A 20383-nucleotide genomic window follows, 5' to 3' on the forward strand; every position below is an offset into this window, starting at 1 on the left:
ATTCAAAACACTCAATTTTCCAAAAATTTCAACCAAATAGGCAAGTTTAACAATAAAGTTATCATTCCTAAATAAATTTGCCTCTTCATTATGATTTTCATCAAGAAAAATTGCAATCTCTTCTTTGAGTTCAAACACCCTTTGAATCACTTTTGCACAAGATAAGCCAGCGCACTTCACAATACTATAGAAGTGAGGTATAATTAGCTTCCATATCTTCACACAGCTTTGCAAACAACCTAACTTTTAAAGGACTGTTTTTTATGTAGTTTCGTAACTTTCGTAAAAATGTTGTTAAGTTCCTCGCTCATATTTTTTGACACAAGAGATGCTCTGTGAAGCATGCAGTGCGTCCAGATAACTTTGGGTGCTTTCTTTTTAACTAATGCTTGAAGACCTGCCTTGTGTCCTGACATTGACTGTGCTCCGTCAGTACAGAGTCCAATGCAGTTATTCCACTTTATGTCGTTCTCATCAAAAAAAAGTGTCAATTATATTAAAAATTTCATTGGATGTGGCCTTTCCAGGAATGGGGTTGCAAAATAATATATCTTCCATTATATTAGTTTCTGCAACATATCAAACATATGCAATTAAATGAGCATCTTTAGCTACATCAGTTGCCTCATCTACTTGTATGGCGAATTTTGAAGTACACAGTCGAGAAACTAACCGATCGCAAAGATCTTCAGATATATCGTCGATTCTTCTGTCAACTGTATTATCAGCAAGCGGTATTTGTCGCAACTGTTTTGCATATGATTCGCTGAACATTATTTTAACCATACCAATAGCTGCTGGCAAAACTAGAGTTTCTCTTATTGTGTGTGGTTTTTACATTTCGCGATTCTGTAAGAAACTTGGTACAACGCTAGCAATGAATTTGATGGAACATAAACTATTTTTTTGAACGTTTGCTTTTGTTTATTAAACCCATCTAATTTTCTTTGAAAAAATTTTATGGGCTTACTATGGGTATTCTATGGGTATTCTATTCTATGGGTAATCAGAATGCATAGTTTTAAGGTGCCGTTTTAATTTGCCTGGTCTCATACTATCTGCAGCCAAAACTTTCGTACAAAACAAACACATTGGTTTTTCCAAGCCATCTATAATAACACTTGTGAATCCTAATGATATATAGGATGAATTTATTTTCTTGTCTTGGGAGTTCTACCTCCTTGTTCCTTGTTGCTTGTATTCCCACTACCTTTACTTGCATCAGCATCAGTATCAGTATCTTCATTATTAGTGGATTTTTTCTTGTAACCAGTCAAATTCATCCATTCGTCTAAAATATTAGGATTAAATTTATATTCTTAAAAATTACAACTTCTAAATTATTAATGGTTATTATCAGTAAGTAATCACGCCAAAACAATAAAAAACACAATCGCACACTGCTGAAACCATATTTTCAACCATGCAGCTAATGCTATGCAATCTACCTACATATGTCATACATAGTACCGCACTAAATTATATATATTACACTACATCATAATTTGTCAATCCATTTCAGCAAAATATAATATATATTTTTTCCAAATAAATGTTTATCTCATGTTTATATCGAAGTTAGAGTGAGATAGGTGGCAGCAAATGCTTTAAAAAATAGGTTATAAAATTTAATGTTATGTTATGAAAATTACATTTCTGTTAAACCTTTTGCGCCTCCTTTTGTACTAGTCCACGCCTCTCAGTTTGGAAATCGCTGCTATACAGTGTTTAAATCTATAATGCACAACCAAATTAACAACATCGAGTTATAGTGGCCAATGATGTAAAAGAAAATGGTATGGAAAACAACGTGGATACAGTTCTTGATAATATAAATATATAGATAAATCCAATTTACCCTTTCCAAATCTTGTCTTAAATGTACAAACATCTTCATCCTAGCATAGAGGCTGTCCTCTTGCTGCTTACCAAGAATATCTGATTCTTCTGTTTTGGGTGTCAGCAAAGGTTTGTTACAGTTTGCCTAAAATATAGTATATGTTATTCACCTGTTAAATCATGACACAACATGGAAAATAAAGATCATATTTTCATTTATCTAATGTTAGTAAAATCATTGTAGCACTATTGTTTAAATTTTTTTTTAAAATACCTAATACTTTAAAAAAATTTTAACCAAGCTGATATTTCACATTAAAATTCCCATACCCCCCACTTTATCTTCAAAGCAAGTTATAAAGAAATGCCTAACTCAGTAAAAGTTTCTTGTCTCATACACTAATAGCAGTACACCATTTAGAATTCATTTTTCACAAATGAATCAAGACAATTCTGAAATATTTTAAGGAATTATTTTAAATTTATTATTATTTTTGTAACAATAACAGTGGTCTCAACATGCAGAAATAGAAATATAAATTATCTGGAGATACAGAAACCTACAACTAGTCTGCAATCAAATCACAAGGCGGGTTAGACAAGCTAAGGCAGATTATGAGAAATCTACAGCAAAGAATGAAAACAAAAGTAGAAGACTTCCTTTTATTGTTTACTTATGTATCCCCTTCCTTCTATTGTTCTAATGTAAACAATAGAAGGAAGGGGATAAAAAACAATCACATTGATTCACTAGATATGACTGGTAACAACTGTCCTTGCTCAGGTTGTTAACAAACTGAATAGATATACTGCATCAACATTTACAAATGTGGAACTTCTTATGCATGGGGATGCCAGAAGTATATCAAATTAATGAGCACTAAATGATTTTGTGATAAGTGAGATGAAAGTGAAAAAGAAACTGTTGAAGCTAATTGCAAATATCCAACTAGTGCAGTGGGATCTATCCAATTATTTTAAGAGAAGCAGCAAAAGAGGTTAGCAAACCTTTAGTCATAATTATGAAAGCATCCTTGAATTTGGGGGAGGTCCCCAAATGATGTGTGAATCGCTCCCCAAATTCACAAGGTGTGGGGACCAAAATGGGAAGTGGGTAATTAAACCCTGTAAGCCTGACTTCTGTTCCTGATAAAATAATGGATTAAATGGATAAAACAACTGATTAAAGAAGTAAGACAGGAATGTAGTTATATGGCAGTCACAGCATGGATTTCTTAAGGGGCTATCTTGCCTGACCAATCTGATTGGATACTACGATATGGTAACAAAAGAGCTGGATGCAAAAAAATAATTTTGACATCAAATACATTTCAGAACAGCTTTTGATACTGTTCCACATAAAACTACTATACAAACTGGAGCATTGTGGCATTAAGGGCAAGTTACTACTATGGATAAGTGGGAGAAGGCAGAGAATACTCATCAATGGGAACTGCTCTTCATGGACTAATGTTATTAGTTTAGCCCCCAAGGGTTCCGTGTTGGGCCCATTGTTGTTTTCAATATTTATTAATGATACTGATGCAGGCATATATGAGGCTTAAATTCTAAGTTTGAAAATGATATACAAAGGTTGGCAGGCTGCTTATTGTCTGTAATCAGGGTATACTACTGTAACAAGACCTAGAGAAATTAGGCAGATGGGAGAAGTGACAAATGAAGTTTAACAAATAATACTCCCTTCTGTCCTCAGTAAATGTCAGCCAGGAGTTCATGGAGGCCACTGAAACTGATATTTGTTAAAGGACAATATATAAGGAACTGAATAGCACTGTATTTTTACGGAACAGCTGTAGCACATAAACAAAACATCACAGCATGCAATGCAAAGCATAAACTTCCCTAGTGCACAACCTCATCATAACTGATCCCTGGAATGTGGAAATATGTGTTAAAGAGTAATGATGATAGTGCCCAGTTTTCTAATCTGAAAGCAGTTAAGATAGAGTTTGGCAAATGCCCAGAGAGCATTATTCACAGTTGAGACAGCTCAGGTGTGCTATCACCATCTGGGGTTTTTCATGGTTTGGGCTTGGATTGTCTTTCCTGAAACAATTGATGCCATGCAGTACACTGACACTCTGACAACTCCATGCTTCGTACATTGTGGCAGCATCATGGGGAAGACCCTTTGTTTCAACGTGACATTTTATGATTAGATGAACTAGAACAACAGCTCCAGATCAGGCCAATGTGTTATAATCAGTAGATGAATTTGAAGCTGAAAAAAGAATAAACCAAAATATCCACTTCCCATTATCAAAAACTAACTCAGAGTCTACTGACAGTTATTGTATGCAATTAAAGTCTAGGGGCCAACAGATTATTGTATCATTGAAAGTTTCTTTTAAATATGCACTTTCCAATTACTTTTGACAATACAGTGTATACACACATGGTCTGATCAAAAGCTTCAGTGAATGTTATTATAATTCTTAATTGCACAGTGGTAGCTTAAAGAATGGAGTGCACTTATTATACACCCAGTTCAGTGGAAAGATTTGAGTAAACAATAGTTTTTTTTCATTTGTAATGAAATCTGAACAAGATGGCAGACAAATAATTTCTGATTGACAAACCTATTATTATTTTCCTGATTTTGGCACCATGTCACGTCTTTTGTCAAACATTTTTGGCTATTCCCAAAATTACAACATGACATGAAAGAAAAGCAATTTCAGTTGACTGAAGAAATCCAATCAAACATAACAGACTAGCTAAAATTCATCATTTTTACTAAAGATGACTTCTAAAAATGTTTTGATCAGTGACATACACAATGGAACAAGTGTATGGTTGAAGAAGAGATATTTTAGAATATGAACAACAAAAAACATTTATTATTGAATAAAATTAATTTTTGAAGCATTCAGTGAAATTTTTGATCAAACCTTGTAAGCAACAAGTGTTCTAATATATGCTATCCTAAGAGCACTATGGTATGCAGGCTCACTGTAATTAAAGTTAAATATTTAAGCATAATGTGGAAATAGGTTTGCTTGGGAATATCAACTACTTTGGTCAGAGTACTTTTTCTTTACAAGTGAGCATGTATTCAGAGGCATATTTGCGTGTTATGTAGCTGGAAAACTAAATAACTATAACCTCAACTGAAGAGCCCATTCAGATTTCTTCCAGTCTAAATATTTAAATATAGACCTCTACAAATGGGTAGTAAATGGGCAAAATCACTATACTGTCTCAAAGGACCCAAAATCAGGAAAGACATTTAATAAAGACTATAATGCTTGGGGAGGATCTTAACAAGAAAATAAGAGAAGTAGGTGCTCAACAGAGTCTGTGAGCAGGAAGAATGCAGGATGGCCCTGTAATGGCTTGGGCTTGGTTTGGTGTACTGAATGTCCAGTATCCACGAACTGGAGATGTGCAAATGTATCCCCAATTCACAAAGGGGGGATCGAAAGGTGACACAAGTAATTACAGGCCTGTTAGTTAAACTTCTGTTCTAGGGAAAATAATGGAGTCACTTGTTAAAGAAGCACTGCAGGAATCTAGACAAGACTGCAGTTATAGTTTAGACAAAGAATGGGTTTGTTAAGGGGAAGTCTTGTCATCTTGTAGATGACCATGGGTCTGTGTTGGGCCCATTGCTATTTTCTGTATGTAAAGGTATATCAGGCTTAATGTCCAAGTTTCCAGACAATACGAAGGTTGGTAGGGATTGTTAATGACAGTATGCTACTGCAACACGATCCGGAAAAGTTGAGCAGATGGGCTGAGAGGTGGCAACTGAAATTTAATATTGACAAATGTGGAGTGCTGCATATGGGTAGCAGTAACCCCAGAGTAACATACCAACTGTGTGGTACAACACTTGGGGTAGTGGTGAATGAAAAAGACCTGGAGGTAATTGTGCAGTCAGATATGAGGTTTTCTGAGCAGTGCAAACAGCTGCAAGAGTAGCTCATGAGGTCTTGTCAATGATATACAGGAATTTTGCCAGTAGGAATAAGGAGGTGATTATCCCTTTGTATTTGGCAATCGTCAGGTCACATCCTGAGTACTGTATACAGGTCTGGAGGCCTCATTTTAGGAAGGATGTTGAGCTGTTGGAATGAGTATAGAGAAGGGAAACAAGAATTTGTCAGTAGAATGAAGGAGTGCTCTTACCAAGAAAGGCTTCAGTTTTGCAAATTGCAGCTCTGGAGACTAGGCCTGTGAGGTAATCTGATTGGGGTGTTTATGGGTTTGAATGGATTGAGGGATACAATGCTAATAGGATTCTTCCTCTTGCTCAAACTACCACATGAGGGAACACACATCCAAATTGAGAAAGGATGGTTGCAGAATCGTTATGCAGAAGTTTGCCTTTAGCCAGCAGGTGGTTGATTGCTGGAACAAACTTCCATCTGTTGTTGTGGAAATTGATAGTTTAAATAAATTAAAGCAAGAACTAGACAAACTATTGGAGGGAATGAATCGGTGAAAGGAAGGTTGTTGTTTTTGTTTTGTTATTTGGAGCATTAGCAACTAAGGCCATATTGCTCCAGGGATATGCGGTGGTCATTCCCTGACCTTTTTGCATCCTCTGTATTTGGTGGTCACGGGCTCAAACCCTGGTCTAATCAAGAAGTGTGTGTTACACACTGCTGCTCCTGCCCACCTGGCTACGGAGGCGCCTTAGTGAAAGGAAGGGTTTTATTTTTGTTATGCTGCATAAGCATGCTTTCTTGCATCATTTGCCACTATTAATGCTAATGCTACATGCCACAGGTATGTTGCATGTAGATGATGAACTTGTGACTCACATGAAAATCGTCTATGGTCATTTCTGTCTAAGTCACAATATCCTTGGACAAAGTGTTTGAAATAGAGCTTGTAAAAACCATTAAGAGGTAGGAATTAAGCTAACAAAATATTGCCGAATTAACTTCATAAAATTTAAATCAACAAAATATCACAGTAAATAAGTAATTATGAAAGTGTTTCTATCTGCTACTGACCTTAAAAAATTATATTTACAAGATACAAAACCTAATGTACCTTAACAGAATTAATTTTAGAAAAGGTAAGAATTAAATTTACAAAATATTACAGTAACTCACTTCAGCTCATGAGTTATGGTATAAGTGGAGTTGATCCTGGGGCCTAACTGTAGGGCAGCAGATTTAGGTATTTTTTCATAGCATCATTCTAGTCTTCTCCACAGAGATTGCAAGCTTATTGGTGATGGAAGAGTCAGGAAGGTCAGTGGAAAAATAAGGTCAGCTTGTTTTGTCTCTTAATACAAATCTCATCCAAAGCAGACCTAAAGGTCTGCTCTGGATGAGCATATATTACAAGGACCATGTTACCTGTCGAGGTGATGGCTGTAACTTTGGAAGCTCTATGCATTCACTCATTCAGGACAATATTCCATAAATTTGGGCCCAGCATGGAGGAGCTTTGCAGGCAGCCTTTTGTGAGTTGGTGAGACATTTGCTGGAATCTGCCATAGACTGTGAATGTTTAATTTTTTTTAAAAAGACACATGTTGATTCTAGGAATTCTAGAATGGAATTCATGCATTCTAGGAAATTCGGTTCACTATCATGACTGATTCGAAAATTTATATACTATGTTTGAGTGGGATCTGTTCATTGCTTAATCATAGTTCATAATGTATGTTTTGTTTTCTGCAGAAGTGTATTGTTGCTATCTTTTGTAATGAGATCCAATATCAATTATAGATAGTCTGTGACTATTTTATTTGTAACAACTTGCAGCTGTCTCTCTGTGTGCATATTCCATGAATGACATGAAATGGTAAGGTGGCCTGCATATAAGTATGTTTCAACTGTTTCTGGAATATCTTCTGACCAGTTGATTTAGAGTGAAAATACAGTTTCGCTGAATCTAGAGGTGCTCTTCCCTTCTTGATCACATATCTGAAATAATATGATGGCTTGAAAATTCATTTGCACAAGTTCTGGTTGAATTTTGGAAGATAGCCTCAAATTCCTAGTTTGTGCAAATCACAGAGTATTCTATTCTACCTCCAGGTGGTATTAAAAGCCTTCTCAATGTCAAGACTTATCATAACCAGGTGTTCACTTGAATGAAAAGCCATCTTTCTGTATACTTCTTGAGAGTGGCCAAACTTTTGACAATTAAAGCATACTAAATGTACCCAGCGTAACATATGTCATCTGTCATCTTTCTGATTATGATGTAAATAATCTAGATCATTCAGTCTTCACCATTCTTGTTAAGCAGCGACATAATTCTATAGCAGTCACCTGTGGGATATATGCATATGTCTCTATTTGCAGGTGGTTCTTCTTCTTCTCCAACAAATATTGTAGCAACCTCCGTTTTGGATGTAGGTGCATTATATCGTCTCTTAACCATCTCGTCCAATTATTGCATTACTTCGGCCATACCCCTCGGTTTGATTGCTTTTCAAGCCGTTTTGTTGTTGCTTCAGCACAATCGAAAATAAAAAGTGTCCATATCCTGGCTTATTTGCCTCATTTGGATAGAGCGGTGAGACCAAATGGTAAATCTGGCTGTATATTCTAAAACAGTATGGACCATTTCTAGGCGGTGATTTAATCTGTGCACCCATTGATACGAAAGCCATTGCTGAGTTGTACTCTCATATATGTTCTCTGTAGTTATTTGCTTCACATGTATCCCCTGCAAACAGCTTTTGTAACAGAGTAGTCTCAAACAGTGGGCAGCATACCTAAGCATTTTATATATATATATATTATAGGACTGGGGCTGTATGGCTTTACTTGGCAGTACAAGTATCCTTTATTCACTAAAGTTGTTATAGTCAAACTTCCATACATCTATCCTGCAATCATCCTTCAACTTGAATGAATTGGCACCTCCGTAGCCAGGTGGGAAGGAGCAGCAGTGCATAGCACACGCTTCTTGATTAGACCAGGGTTCGAGCCCATGACCACCATATACGGAGGATGTGGAAGGGTCAGGAAATAACCACCGCATATCCCCGGAGCAATATGGCCTTAGTTGTTAATGCTCCTAAAAACCAAATAACAATAACAACAATCAACTTGAATTTATGCCCCCTCATGTGTGTAGTCTCAGCAAGCGGCTAATTCCAATAACCAGTGATCACTATAACTGGCGCTTACAGTATATGAAGTCAAAATTACTCTTCGTATCAGGTTCCTTTGTCACTATCACAGTAACCTATCAGATTGGTTAGACAAGACCACCCCTTTACAAATCCATGCTGTGATTGCAGTATAATTGCAAGCCAGTCCAGATGGTCCTGCATTACTTCCTCAACCAGTGATTCCATTGTTTTCCCTGGACCAAACGTTAAGCTAAAAGATCTACAATTAGTGTGTGGTTGGCCTTTCAATTTTAAAGTTTGCATCTCCGTTTACTTTCTTATTATTATTTCAGTATCAAAGGACACATAATTACAGTTCTTTTGTCTTTCTTTGCTAACATTTTATCCTCTTTTCGAAAATTAACAATCCTGTGCTTTAATTTTTTCTGAGTCCTCATCTCTGATGGTAATCCCATCATGTATCTCATAGCAGTGACTCTTAGGTGTACATTTAGTTTACGGAGTTCTTCTGCTAGTTGAATACTAGTGTAAAATTAGTCAGTGAATAAATGAAATCTACTATACTCAATACAGTGGTACAGTTTTTGGACAAGACAAAGCACAATCCTTGAGAGACAAAAGTTAAGTCTGGTATTATTTGTAAGTCTGTCAGTCAAAATATGGCACAAAAGCTGATGTGTAACTTGTTTCTAAGTCAGCTAAAATAAATAAATAAAATCCCACTTCGTGGGCTTTTAAGGGTTATAATGTTTGAATGAAATTCTACCCTTAAAACCAAGAGCAGTTTTGTCTAATGAAATATTTCTTCCTAGAACAACATATTCCTGAAATGTTTCATTCAAATAATCAAGAATATATTTTACTTTAGTATCCCTACTTCAAATTTCTTTTGTTTTCTATTTACTTGAGCAGAGATGCAACATCCAAAATACTGGCAGAAATTTCTTCCTATTAAATACAACCTTGATAAAATGGAATTCTGTCTGTTCATTCTTCACACCAGTATTAGTTTATTATATTTCTCTATTCAGTCCTATGTTAACACAAAAATGAGTTTATCTCATTCAAATTCTGAAATAAAAACAGTTAACTTAAATAAGTTCAAGGCAGAACTAAACAAACATTTGGAGTGAATGGACGGATGGGTGAAATGGGAAGGGTGTTTTTTTTTTTTGGCTGATGCTATATAAGCTTGCTTTCTTGCATCATATGTCCTGCTAATGTTAATGGTAATAATTTCTTCATCATCAATCAGGAATTTTTTTTTTTTTTGGCTGGTGCAGCATAAGCCTCAGGCTTCCTTGCACCGTATGGCTAATAATCAAGACTTTAATAGACTGTGATGCCATGTCTAAACACTACACTTCTTACAAGTATAAGATATCTTGTAACTTCTAAAATGAAGAAAAACAAATGCTGCTAGCTGTTAACAATTGAAAATAAAACATCAGTATAGTTTTTCAGATTACTTATATGAAGCATAATTAGATGGCAGTAGAATAATTAAGCCAGCAGCACAGCAGAAAAATAAATTTCATAATGGTCAGCACCGATGATCAAGGCTGCTATATCAATGAACTGTAAAGGGTTAGTATTAACAAATGATGCAAGAAAGAAAGCTTATAAAGCAATGGCAAAAAAAAAAAAAAAACATTAACTCACCTGCCCAATCCCTTTAACAGTTTGCCTATTTCTTCCTTGAATTTATTCAAACTACCCACATGAACAACACCAAACGGAAGTGTGTTCCAACAATCAACTACTTGCTGGCTGCAGACAAATTTTCATGTCTATCCTGCAACCATCCTTCCTCAATTTGAATTTATTAGGAAGGATGGTTGAAGAACAGATGTATGAAAATGTGTTCCGTTAAGAAAGGAGAGTTGAAGATTGAAATTCCAAGGCAGAAGAAAAATATTATATGCATTTGCATTATATGCTGTGGACTTACCCTGGAACAGTGCCCACTATGACATAACTAATCTCACTAACATGATGCTTGGCAAAGAGGAGCTAATCAAGGCCATCAACGCCCTGTCCGACAAGAAAACGATGGAAAGTGACTCTATTCCCACCTTTTTGCCTAAAATCACCTCCTACTTCATCAGCGATGAGCTGACGAAGCCGTATAACACAATTTTACAACAGGGAGTCGTCCCAACTGCTTGGCTGAATTATAGTCATCCATGTTCCAAAGGTGCAAAATCAGTTGTTGTTGCTTAGGTTTTATTGGCGCATTAGCGACTAAGGCTATAATGCGCCGTAAAATCAGACCTCAACTGCTGACTATAGGCCTATTTCAATCTCCTCCCCCTTTCTCAAATGCTTAGAGAAGTGCATGTTCAAAGTGGTTGCCAATCAGATCCTTTCCCAGAGACCTCAGCATATATACACATTACGCACTCTCACAAAGATCCCCAATAACATGCATACAGGCTCTGAATTTGAAAACCCTTCAAGCCTGGGATCAAGGTTATGTTCTTCATGCTGTTTTTCTGGATCTGACAGCAGCCTTTGACTCACTGCAAGTTAAGCCTCTTATGTGCCTCCTCGAGAACTACTACAGTTTCACAGGTAAATGTCTCGAAGCTTCTCAGAAATGTATTAATCAAGAGGTTTCTTACCTTCTAGCAAGAGAATAACTGCATCACAAAACAGATGGAAGTCAGTACAACCCAAGGCAGATTGCTGTCAGCACTGCTATTTTCAGCGATATTTATTCCGCTAATGAATGAGATACCTGCATTTATGGCCTACGCCAATGATATTGTATGTTACCTCTCAAGTCCTGCTAAGTGTGTGGCTGGCCAGGCAAAGGAATTATCAAATTCTGTTATCCTAAACAGATATCTGTCCTCTTTCTGTGAATACGCTGCCTATATCCAGTTATATTAAATATATATACAGTAATACCCCGACTTACGCTACCCCGACTTACGCGAACTCGGAGTTACGCGGTTCTTGATTTTTTTCGTTTGGCAACGCTGCCGCCCACTATCTTCAAGGTCGTTTTTCATATGTTATCGATATACGGTGCGACGGCGGAGAATGAGAGCGAAAGATGAACAAAATTCAACTTTGCTGCTTTTATGTTTTTTATATCAGTGAAGGGGAAACACATTTCACCATAATAAGGTAAAAAGCAACACAATTCCAGCTATCGGTATAATCGCAAATGCAATTAGATCGAGTTTACTACCAGTTTATAACAGATTTCACTAGCAGAAACGCAACTGGATTTTTATTGTTTTATGGTAGTAACCCCTAGAAATGTGAGGTGTTAATAGTGTATCTCTGCCTTTATGGTGTTGTTTATTCAGTTGCTACATGCGCGAAGCTTTGTTTATGCGTATCAAGCGTGCCTCCTCGTTTTGTAATTGTGCTTTATTCCCTAAAAATGAGTAAAATACTTAATTAAAAGGTGTGAAAAGGAAGCGTCCTGGTGAAGACACTGCAGATTCAGAGAGAAAAAGAAAAGCAATTATCGATAAACAGAGGCGGACTGAGTCAAAAATTCTTACCCGGGAAAATTTATAGTGGCGTCATACTATGGTTTATGGCCAAAATCACACTGGCCCACCGGGGTTTCCCCGGTAAGGCTTATGGCCAGTCCACCTCTGTCGATAGAGAAAAAATATGAAATTGTGAAACGCTTTGAGCGAAATGAAAGACCATGTGATATTGCACGTGCTACAGGCCTAAATGAAGCAACGGCGAAAAGCACATGACAATTGCAAACTTGACAGGTTGAAAATTGAAAAGGGCTCAATTGTAAAGGGCTTAAAAATTTTAGAAAACAGACTCCAACGAAGAACGCGTTATAGCTACAAAGCAAGGAATAAAAAAATCATTAGCTTGCTACGAAGAAATTCTGCGTGAAGAAAAGAACGCGCTGGGTCGTCAGACGAATTTGTTAGATTTTATGAAGCCATCGACATCGAAATAACTTTTTTACGTAAGTCATTTGTTTTTTTAATACATATTTTGTATTAATATGTATAAAGAACTGCAATTTTATTAATATTTTTCTTCTAAACTAGTGTTTTTGTTAGTCCTTGGTCCCAATTAAGCAAAATTTATATGTATTTATATGCAAAGTTGAACCCCGACTTACGCGAATTCGACTTACGCGATTTTCGTCGGACCCACCTATCGCGTAACTTCGGGGTATTACTGTACATCCAGTTATATATCCAGTTATATTAAAGGAGGCAGCAAACCCTTAACCATAATTATGAGAGCTTCTTTGGACTCAGGGGAGGTACCCATAGACTGGAGATGTGCAAATGTGACCTCAATTCACAAAGGAGGATCAAAGGGCGACACAAGTAATTATAGACCTGTTAGTTTAACTTCTGTTCCAGGGAAATTAATGGAGGCAATGGTTAAAGAAGCACTGCAGGTTCATCTAAACAAGACTTCAGTTATAGCTCGGACACAGCATGGTTTTGTTAAGGGGAAGTCTTGTCTGACCAATTTGATTGGATACTATGATGTAGTCACAAAGGAACTGGATGCAACGAATAACCTTGATATCATATATTTGGATCTTAGAAAGGCCTTTGATACTGTTGCACATGGAAAACTGCTACACAAATTGGAGCAGTGTGGCATTGGAGGCAAATTTATGCTATGGATAAAGGATAAGTTGAGTGGGAGAAGACAGAGTGGTAATCAATGGACACTGTTCTTCATGGACTGATGTTATTAGTGGAGTCCCTCAGGGTTCAGTATTGGGTCCGTTGTTGTTTTCTGTATTTATAAATGATATTGAGGATGGTATATCAGGCTTAATGTCCAAGTTTGCAGATGATACGAAGGTTGGCATAGTTGTTAATGACACTAATAACAGTACGCTGTTGCAAAAGGATCTAGAAAAGTTGAGCAGATGGGCTGAGAGGTGGCAAATGAAGTTTAACATTGACAAATGTAAAGTACTACATACAGGAAGCAGTAGCCCCAGAGTAACGTATCAACTCTGTGGTACTACAGTGACAGAATGAAAAGGACCTGGGGGTAATTGTTCAGGCAGATATGAAGTTTTCTGAGCAGTGCACACGGTCTGCAAGAGTAGCTCATGGTGTCTTGTCAATGATATACAGGAATTTTTCTAGCAGGGATAAGGAGGTAATTATCCCCTTGTATAAGGCAATGGTCAGGCCACACCTTGAGTACTGTATACAGGTCTGGAGGCCTCATTTTAAGAAGGATGTAGAACTGTTGGAACGAGTACAGAGAAGGGCAACAAGATTAGTGAATGGAATGAAGGGTTGCTCTTATGAAGAAAGGCTTAAGTTTTGCAGATTACAGTGTCTGGAGACTAGGCATCTGCGAGGTTTATTGTTGTTATTTGGTTTTTAGGAGCATTAGCAACTAAGGCCATATTGCTCTGGGATATGCGGTGGTCATTCCCTGATCTTTCCGCATCCTCCATATTTGGTGGTGATGGGCTCGAACCCCGATAGATATGCGGAAATTTTCCTTTAGCCAGCGGGTAGTTGATTGGTGGAACGGATCTTTTGTTGTGGAAGTTGATAGCCTAAATAAATTTAAAGCTGTGCTGGACAGGTATTTGGAACAAATGGAGGGGTGAAATGGGAGTGGTTTTTTTTTTTTTTTTTTGGCTGATGCTGCATAAGCTTACTTTCTTGCATCGATGCCTCTACTGATGCTAATGCTATTTTAGGCTTAAACTAAACCCTGAAAATTCCAAATGTATCATCATCTCACCTAGACCACAAACAGACCTCAATCCAGCAGCCTCTCTGCAGCCCTCCATTGCGGGGCATGTTCTCGTTGTCACTCATTCCGTAAAATTCTTAGGGGTGGTAATGGATGAAACCCTAACATATAAGGAACAAATCCAGCAACTGCATTCTAGAGCATTACAGGTTTTTTATGGTATGAAACTTGATCTCTGTAGAGTGTACACAGAGAAACAGTCAGAAAATTTCTATTCTACTACTTCAGTTCTATCATCAGTTATGGCATTGAAGTGTGGTCCGCCGACCGGGCTAGCCGAGTGGGTAAAGTACCTGCCCGGCAACCCAAAGGTCGCGGGTTCGATTCCCACCTCGGGCTTGGATCAAAGTACTGCAAAAATCTTGGGAGGTGCAATATGGCCACAGAAGCCGATGCGCCAACAACTACCAAATCAAAAAAAAAAAAAAAAGTGTGGTCCGCTGCTCCTATGTCCAGTCTGAAGATGCTCTGGGGCCTAGAATTCTAAGTCCTAAAGTGGGCCAACAATTGGGCTCACCTACCCTACACAACATCAAAACCACACCTCTGCATAATCTCAGATACATCCCAGCCAAGCACTTGGCATATGTGAGGAAGCTCACAACGGGCTCACCTACCCTACACAACATCAAAATCACAACTCTGCATAATCTCAGATACATCCCATCAACATCTGGGAAATCATATGCTGGTTTTTGTTTTTTTTTTTGGTAGTTGTTGGCGCATCGGCTTCTGTGGCCATAATGCACCTCCCAAGGTTTTTGCAGTACTTTGATCCAAGCCTGAGGCGGGATTCGAACCCGTGACCTTTGGGTTGCCAGGCAGGCACTTTACCCACGTGGCTAGCTCGGTCGGCATCATAGGCTGGAAAATGCCGGGTAGAGCCCTCAGAAACCCTCTAACCTGCAGAAGCTCTTGACCTTAAAGCAGCACTTTCTGAATAGCATAATCAGCACGCCGAACTCTGCCAACATTAATTTAGATCTGTGGTCCAGAGATTTGGCCTACAGAGGAGAAAAGTGCAAATCCATATTCACACGCCGTCAACATTCCTGCAATTGTCAGCAGAACTAGTTATAACTCCCAGTGAAAGATTTCAAGATTTGTCTCAATATTTTGTATCACATTATATAATAACTATATAATCTATATAATATAATATAAGCCCTCTATAATCACTATTTCAGGACCAGCTCAAATTGTAATTAACTTAAATTCAATCTGATTATGTTAGCTTTTTCTATGCATTCTATGTATTTACTATGTACTCAATGTAATGTGTCATTAATTGTTAGATTCCTCTGGTTGCCTGTAGTGGGAATAGTGTCCCTGTACATTTCTATTAATAAAGAATTTTATTATTATTATTTGCATATGTGTATATGCAAATGCATTTAACACAAATATTACTAGTAGTGCTGCATATTTTGTTGAAATGTGATCAGTTTTTCAGACATTCCAATTGGAAACATGATTTCAGTCATAAAAACATCAAAATGTTACACTAAAGTTAAGCATAAAAAAACATTTCAGGTAGCATGTAAAAACATGTTAATAGTGTTTTGCTTTAATTTTCATGCCATCAGATGAATAAAAGAACTTTTTTGTAGGCGTATCATAACTATTCAGTTTTGTTATAAAAACTTTACAAAACAGGCAGTTGGAGCTTTCAATCAAAATGCTGAAAATCAAATCTACTACTAAGCTTCATGGAATTGTGGCTCATCAATCACAGAAAAGATTTTATTACAGATAAACATTGTCATTTGTTTTTTTTTTTTTTTTTTGTTTTTTTTTGATTTGGTAGTTGTTGGCGCATCGGCTTCTGTGGCCATATTGCACCTCCCAAGGTTTTTGCAGTACTTTGATCCAAGCCCGAGGCGGGAATCGAACCCGCGACCTTTGGGTTGCCGGGCAGGTACTTTACCCACTCGGCTAGCCCGGTCGGCTTGTCATTTGTGTTGTTTGTGAAAAGAATCATGTATATGTTGAACATAAAATTCAAATATAGCATATACAGCCGATTCTGGTTATCTGGGACACATCGGGATAGCGCATTTTGGTTCGATTAAGTGGCTGCCCCAATTATGCGAAGTTTCACGTAAATAGTTAAAAATATAGCTTTATGACTGATTTTCTGTACGATCAAATCACATTATGATGGACTTACCATAGTAAAGTACCGTTCACTATACGATATGTAGTAAGCTGCAGTCATTGTGATCACGTTTGTGAATTGAATTTTAATTCTATTAAACAGCGATTCTAATTAGCAAAAATAGGAGGAATATTATCCACAGGCTATAAAAGTAAAGATATATTGAGTACAAATTTACAATTTATTACCTTACCAATTAAATGATAAGTGACAACTGGAAGAATATTTTCCACTGGTTAGCAAAATAAAAATAAATTTACGCTTACGCACATAGCTTAATTAACACATACTGTAATATGTACATACTATGGAGTAACAAGTTACGAAGCTTAAAAAATAGGAATGAAGAGAAGATCTAAAAATCAATTTTTTTATATGATTGAAGATTTCATGGAAGTGTGAACACATTTCACCATAATAACCCCGAGAATTCCAGCTGTCGGTATTATCACAAATTTAATAAGATGGAGTTTACTATCCATTTATAACAGATTGCACTAACAGAAAAGCTCAATAAACAGAGGACTGCTAATTGTTTTATGGTTGTGACCTCCAGAAATCTGCCCAAATCACGTGGTATGGTCGGAAACAATTGCAGGGTAATCTTGAGTGCTGTGGTCTCCTGCCCCGATTAAACAGCATGTTGTCCCAATTAAGCAAAGTAAGCCCTGGCTATTTTCTCAATTAAGGTTCTGTCTAAGGTTTGTCCCAAATAAACAGCTGCCCCGATTAACTGGTGGCCCAAATAACCGAAATCCATTGTACTTGATTTTCATGGTTAACTGTTAGTTTACATTACTTTCATTATTCAGTTTTGTGGTATTGTTATTTTCAGCATATGTTTAATAATAGAAGACTAATTCATTTATTCATTTCTTTAATCTATTTCATCTAATTACTCTACATTTTGAAAAAATTCATTAATGTTTTCTCAGAAGAGGGGGTTTCTTAATCATTTTCTAATGCTGATTTCAAAAATTACTTGTTCAAAAAAAATCACTGAAGAAAATTTGATTTTTCACAAATTTTTATTAATTTTGGCAGAATTTGCACACTGAAATTATAAGAAAATGCTACTTTACCAGACTTTCATAATTAAATATGTATCGAAAACATTAAGAAGGGCAGTGTGATAAAAAGTTCACTAAACACTCACCTCTCATTTTAAAAACTAATCTATGATGGGTCAAATTTTCATTTTTTTGCAAATCCTTCTATTTTACAGTCCCATTTCAGCATCCAGCAATAGTCAGCCATCATCTTGACATTCTGCCTCCCCTGGTACCTCATCTCCATGTCTTTACTGTCCTGGTGAAGCCTCTCATCCTGTTCTTCACTAACTCTTTCTAGATTTTCTGGAGAGTAGTCAATGTGGGAATGTAATAAATGTACCTTGACAGCAACTTTAAGCTGGGCTGCAACATTTGTAGATTGCTGCCAAATCATAGGAATTGCAAATGGCACAGCCATCTTTTTACCATTTTTCCACAATCTCAATGCTTCAACACAGATTCAGCAAACTTTTATGTGGAGCCCATTGTTTATCTTGAGCATAAAGTTTTGCTCCAAAATAAGCACAATACGCATTTTTTCCAAATTCTATATCTTGTATTTGTTTGAGGACTACAAAACTTACACAAATATAACAAAAGTTGAGAATGTTCAATTGCTTGCATGATGACATTTTACTCACTTTTAAGCGGCGCAAGTCTGACATGATAACCTCAAAAATAAACTGCATGGAGCTCTCAAAGTCAAGAAACAAATGACTGAAAGCAGTGTTACCAATATGTGAAGATTTAGGTTACAAATTACCAGCATTTAGTCCTAACTTAATACATTCAGTAATGCAACTCATTACATCAACTTAAGTGATTTGTGAAAAAAATGGTGTGACAGAAAAAAAAAAAAAAAAATACCATTTCTGAAGTCAGCACAAAAAAACTAAGTTAAAAACACTATTAGTTTACAAATGTCAAAAACCATGCAGAGTGGTGTTATTTATCATCTCTCTCTCAAAATATATGCAATCATTCCCATTTCATAAGATTAGGTATGGCTTATTAGTCCCCCCTATATATGTGAGTGTGGGTATGTTAGAATGTGTCCGTTATACCTAGAACAAATCTTGTTGCCCTTCTGTGTATCTGTCCACCAGCTCCACATGCTTCCTAAAATGTATATGTCAGGCAAACCTGTGGCACGCATACAAATTTTTTGGGCACATGGAAATCAGAGTCTCAAAAAATTTCAAACTTCAAAACAACATCACTCCAGGAATCCATCTTGAGTTGTGAATTGTGCATGCCCATTCTCTCTGCAAGACGTAGTGATAACACACCATTCAGTAAATAGCTGTATTTGTGCATTGATTTGTTTGAAGTCAGAGTGATGAGATATACTGACGAAATTGTGTGATTAAATGTCTTGAATATCACCTTCTGAGGGGCACGCAAGGGTAGTTTTTTAAAAGATTCAGCCAATTTTGGCATGCACCCTTAAAAAGGTTTGCCACCCCTGGTATATATGCTTATACAGCTTTATGTACCCAAGGTGTGTCCATTATTGTTTATGTACATATATATAAAAACCCCTACTATTTTATCCTTGCTTTGTGCTGATCACTGTTAGAATGTTTGAAGGTTTGTGCTTATCACTGTTAGAATAACAGTAACTGTCTTACAGTCAGTTTGCATTTCTAAAAGAACTTTGTCATTATGCTTAAATCTTTTTCATCTTCAACTATCCTGAGTTTTTTAATTCCCCAGAACTACTACTAGCAAAATATAAGCCCATGAATTTAATATTATACTTTAAACTGGCATTATTTCCCTGAAAATACACTTTAGTCTTTGGTATTTGCTTAGAAAAGGACAAGACAATTACTTCTAAAAAAAAAAAAAAAAATCAATCTTAAGAAATCAAATATTACATTATCTATAGCAACATGACAGTGTCAAAAGAAAAAGTATTTCTAATAATCTGTTTGTGATTTTAAGTTTAATTTTGTTTCAAAACTAAATGTCAGAATTATACTTTATTTTCAATAAAGACAGACAAAGCAACAAAAGTTATTCTCCAGAATAAGAAACAAGTATAATTTAATTTACCTTTCTTTTTAATTTCCAGTACTGGAAAATGAAATCTATAGTATCACGGTCAATTTGAAGAACTTCTCCAGCATCTTTCAGGCTTATATATTTATAAAACTCTGCATGCATCTGTTGTATTCTATAAATACAATCATCAGTACACATTATACATCATTTTTACTTTGTGTGAAATTTAAAATTATTTGATTTTATGATTAAAAAAATAAGTCAATGATGAAATAAAATATTTATTATATCATGTAATAATGAATATCATTTAACAAAAATAGTGTCTATAAATTAAGATCTAAACAGAAATTTCAGTATAAATAGAAAGCATGGCTGTATGTAACACAAGGGGAGTAACAGTATATTCAGGAATTTCCAGTAGAGCATTTCATATGTATTCATGTTCATCAGTACAAATTGCACCAGCTCAAAAGGGCTATGGTGCCCAGAGCAAGATTTGGTGTGGCAACT

General features: G+C 36.4%; 1 protein-coding gene across 1 annotated transcript in view; it reads right to left on the bottom strand.

The window, feature by feature from the left end:
- Positions 1–20383, bottom strand: part of LOC150089156 (PHD finger protein rhinoceros-like) — a 327976-nt gene that overhangs the window by 19742 nt on the left and 287851 nt on the right. Inside the window, exons 21-22 of the mRNA XM_090389568.1 lie at positions 19922–20042; positions 1859–1984 (exon numbers count right to left, since the gene is read on the bottom strand). Of these exons, the coding sequence (XP_090245694.1) occupies positions 1859–1984; positions 19922–20042 (247 nt within the window). The remainder of the gene's footprint in view (positions 1–1858; positions 1985–19921; positions 20043–20383) is intronic.

Source organism: Mastigoproctus giganteus, chromosome 2, assembly GCF_048544385.1.
Source record: "Mastigoproctus giganteus isolate SK-2022 chromosome 2, ASM4854438v1, whole genome shotgun sequence".
Classification (NCBI taxonomy): domain Eukaryota; kingdom Metazoa; phylum Arthropoda; class Arachnida; order Uropygi; family Thelyphonidae; genus Mastigoproctus; species Mastigoproctus giganteus.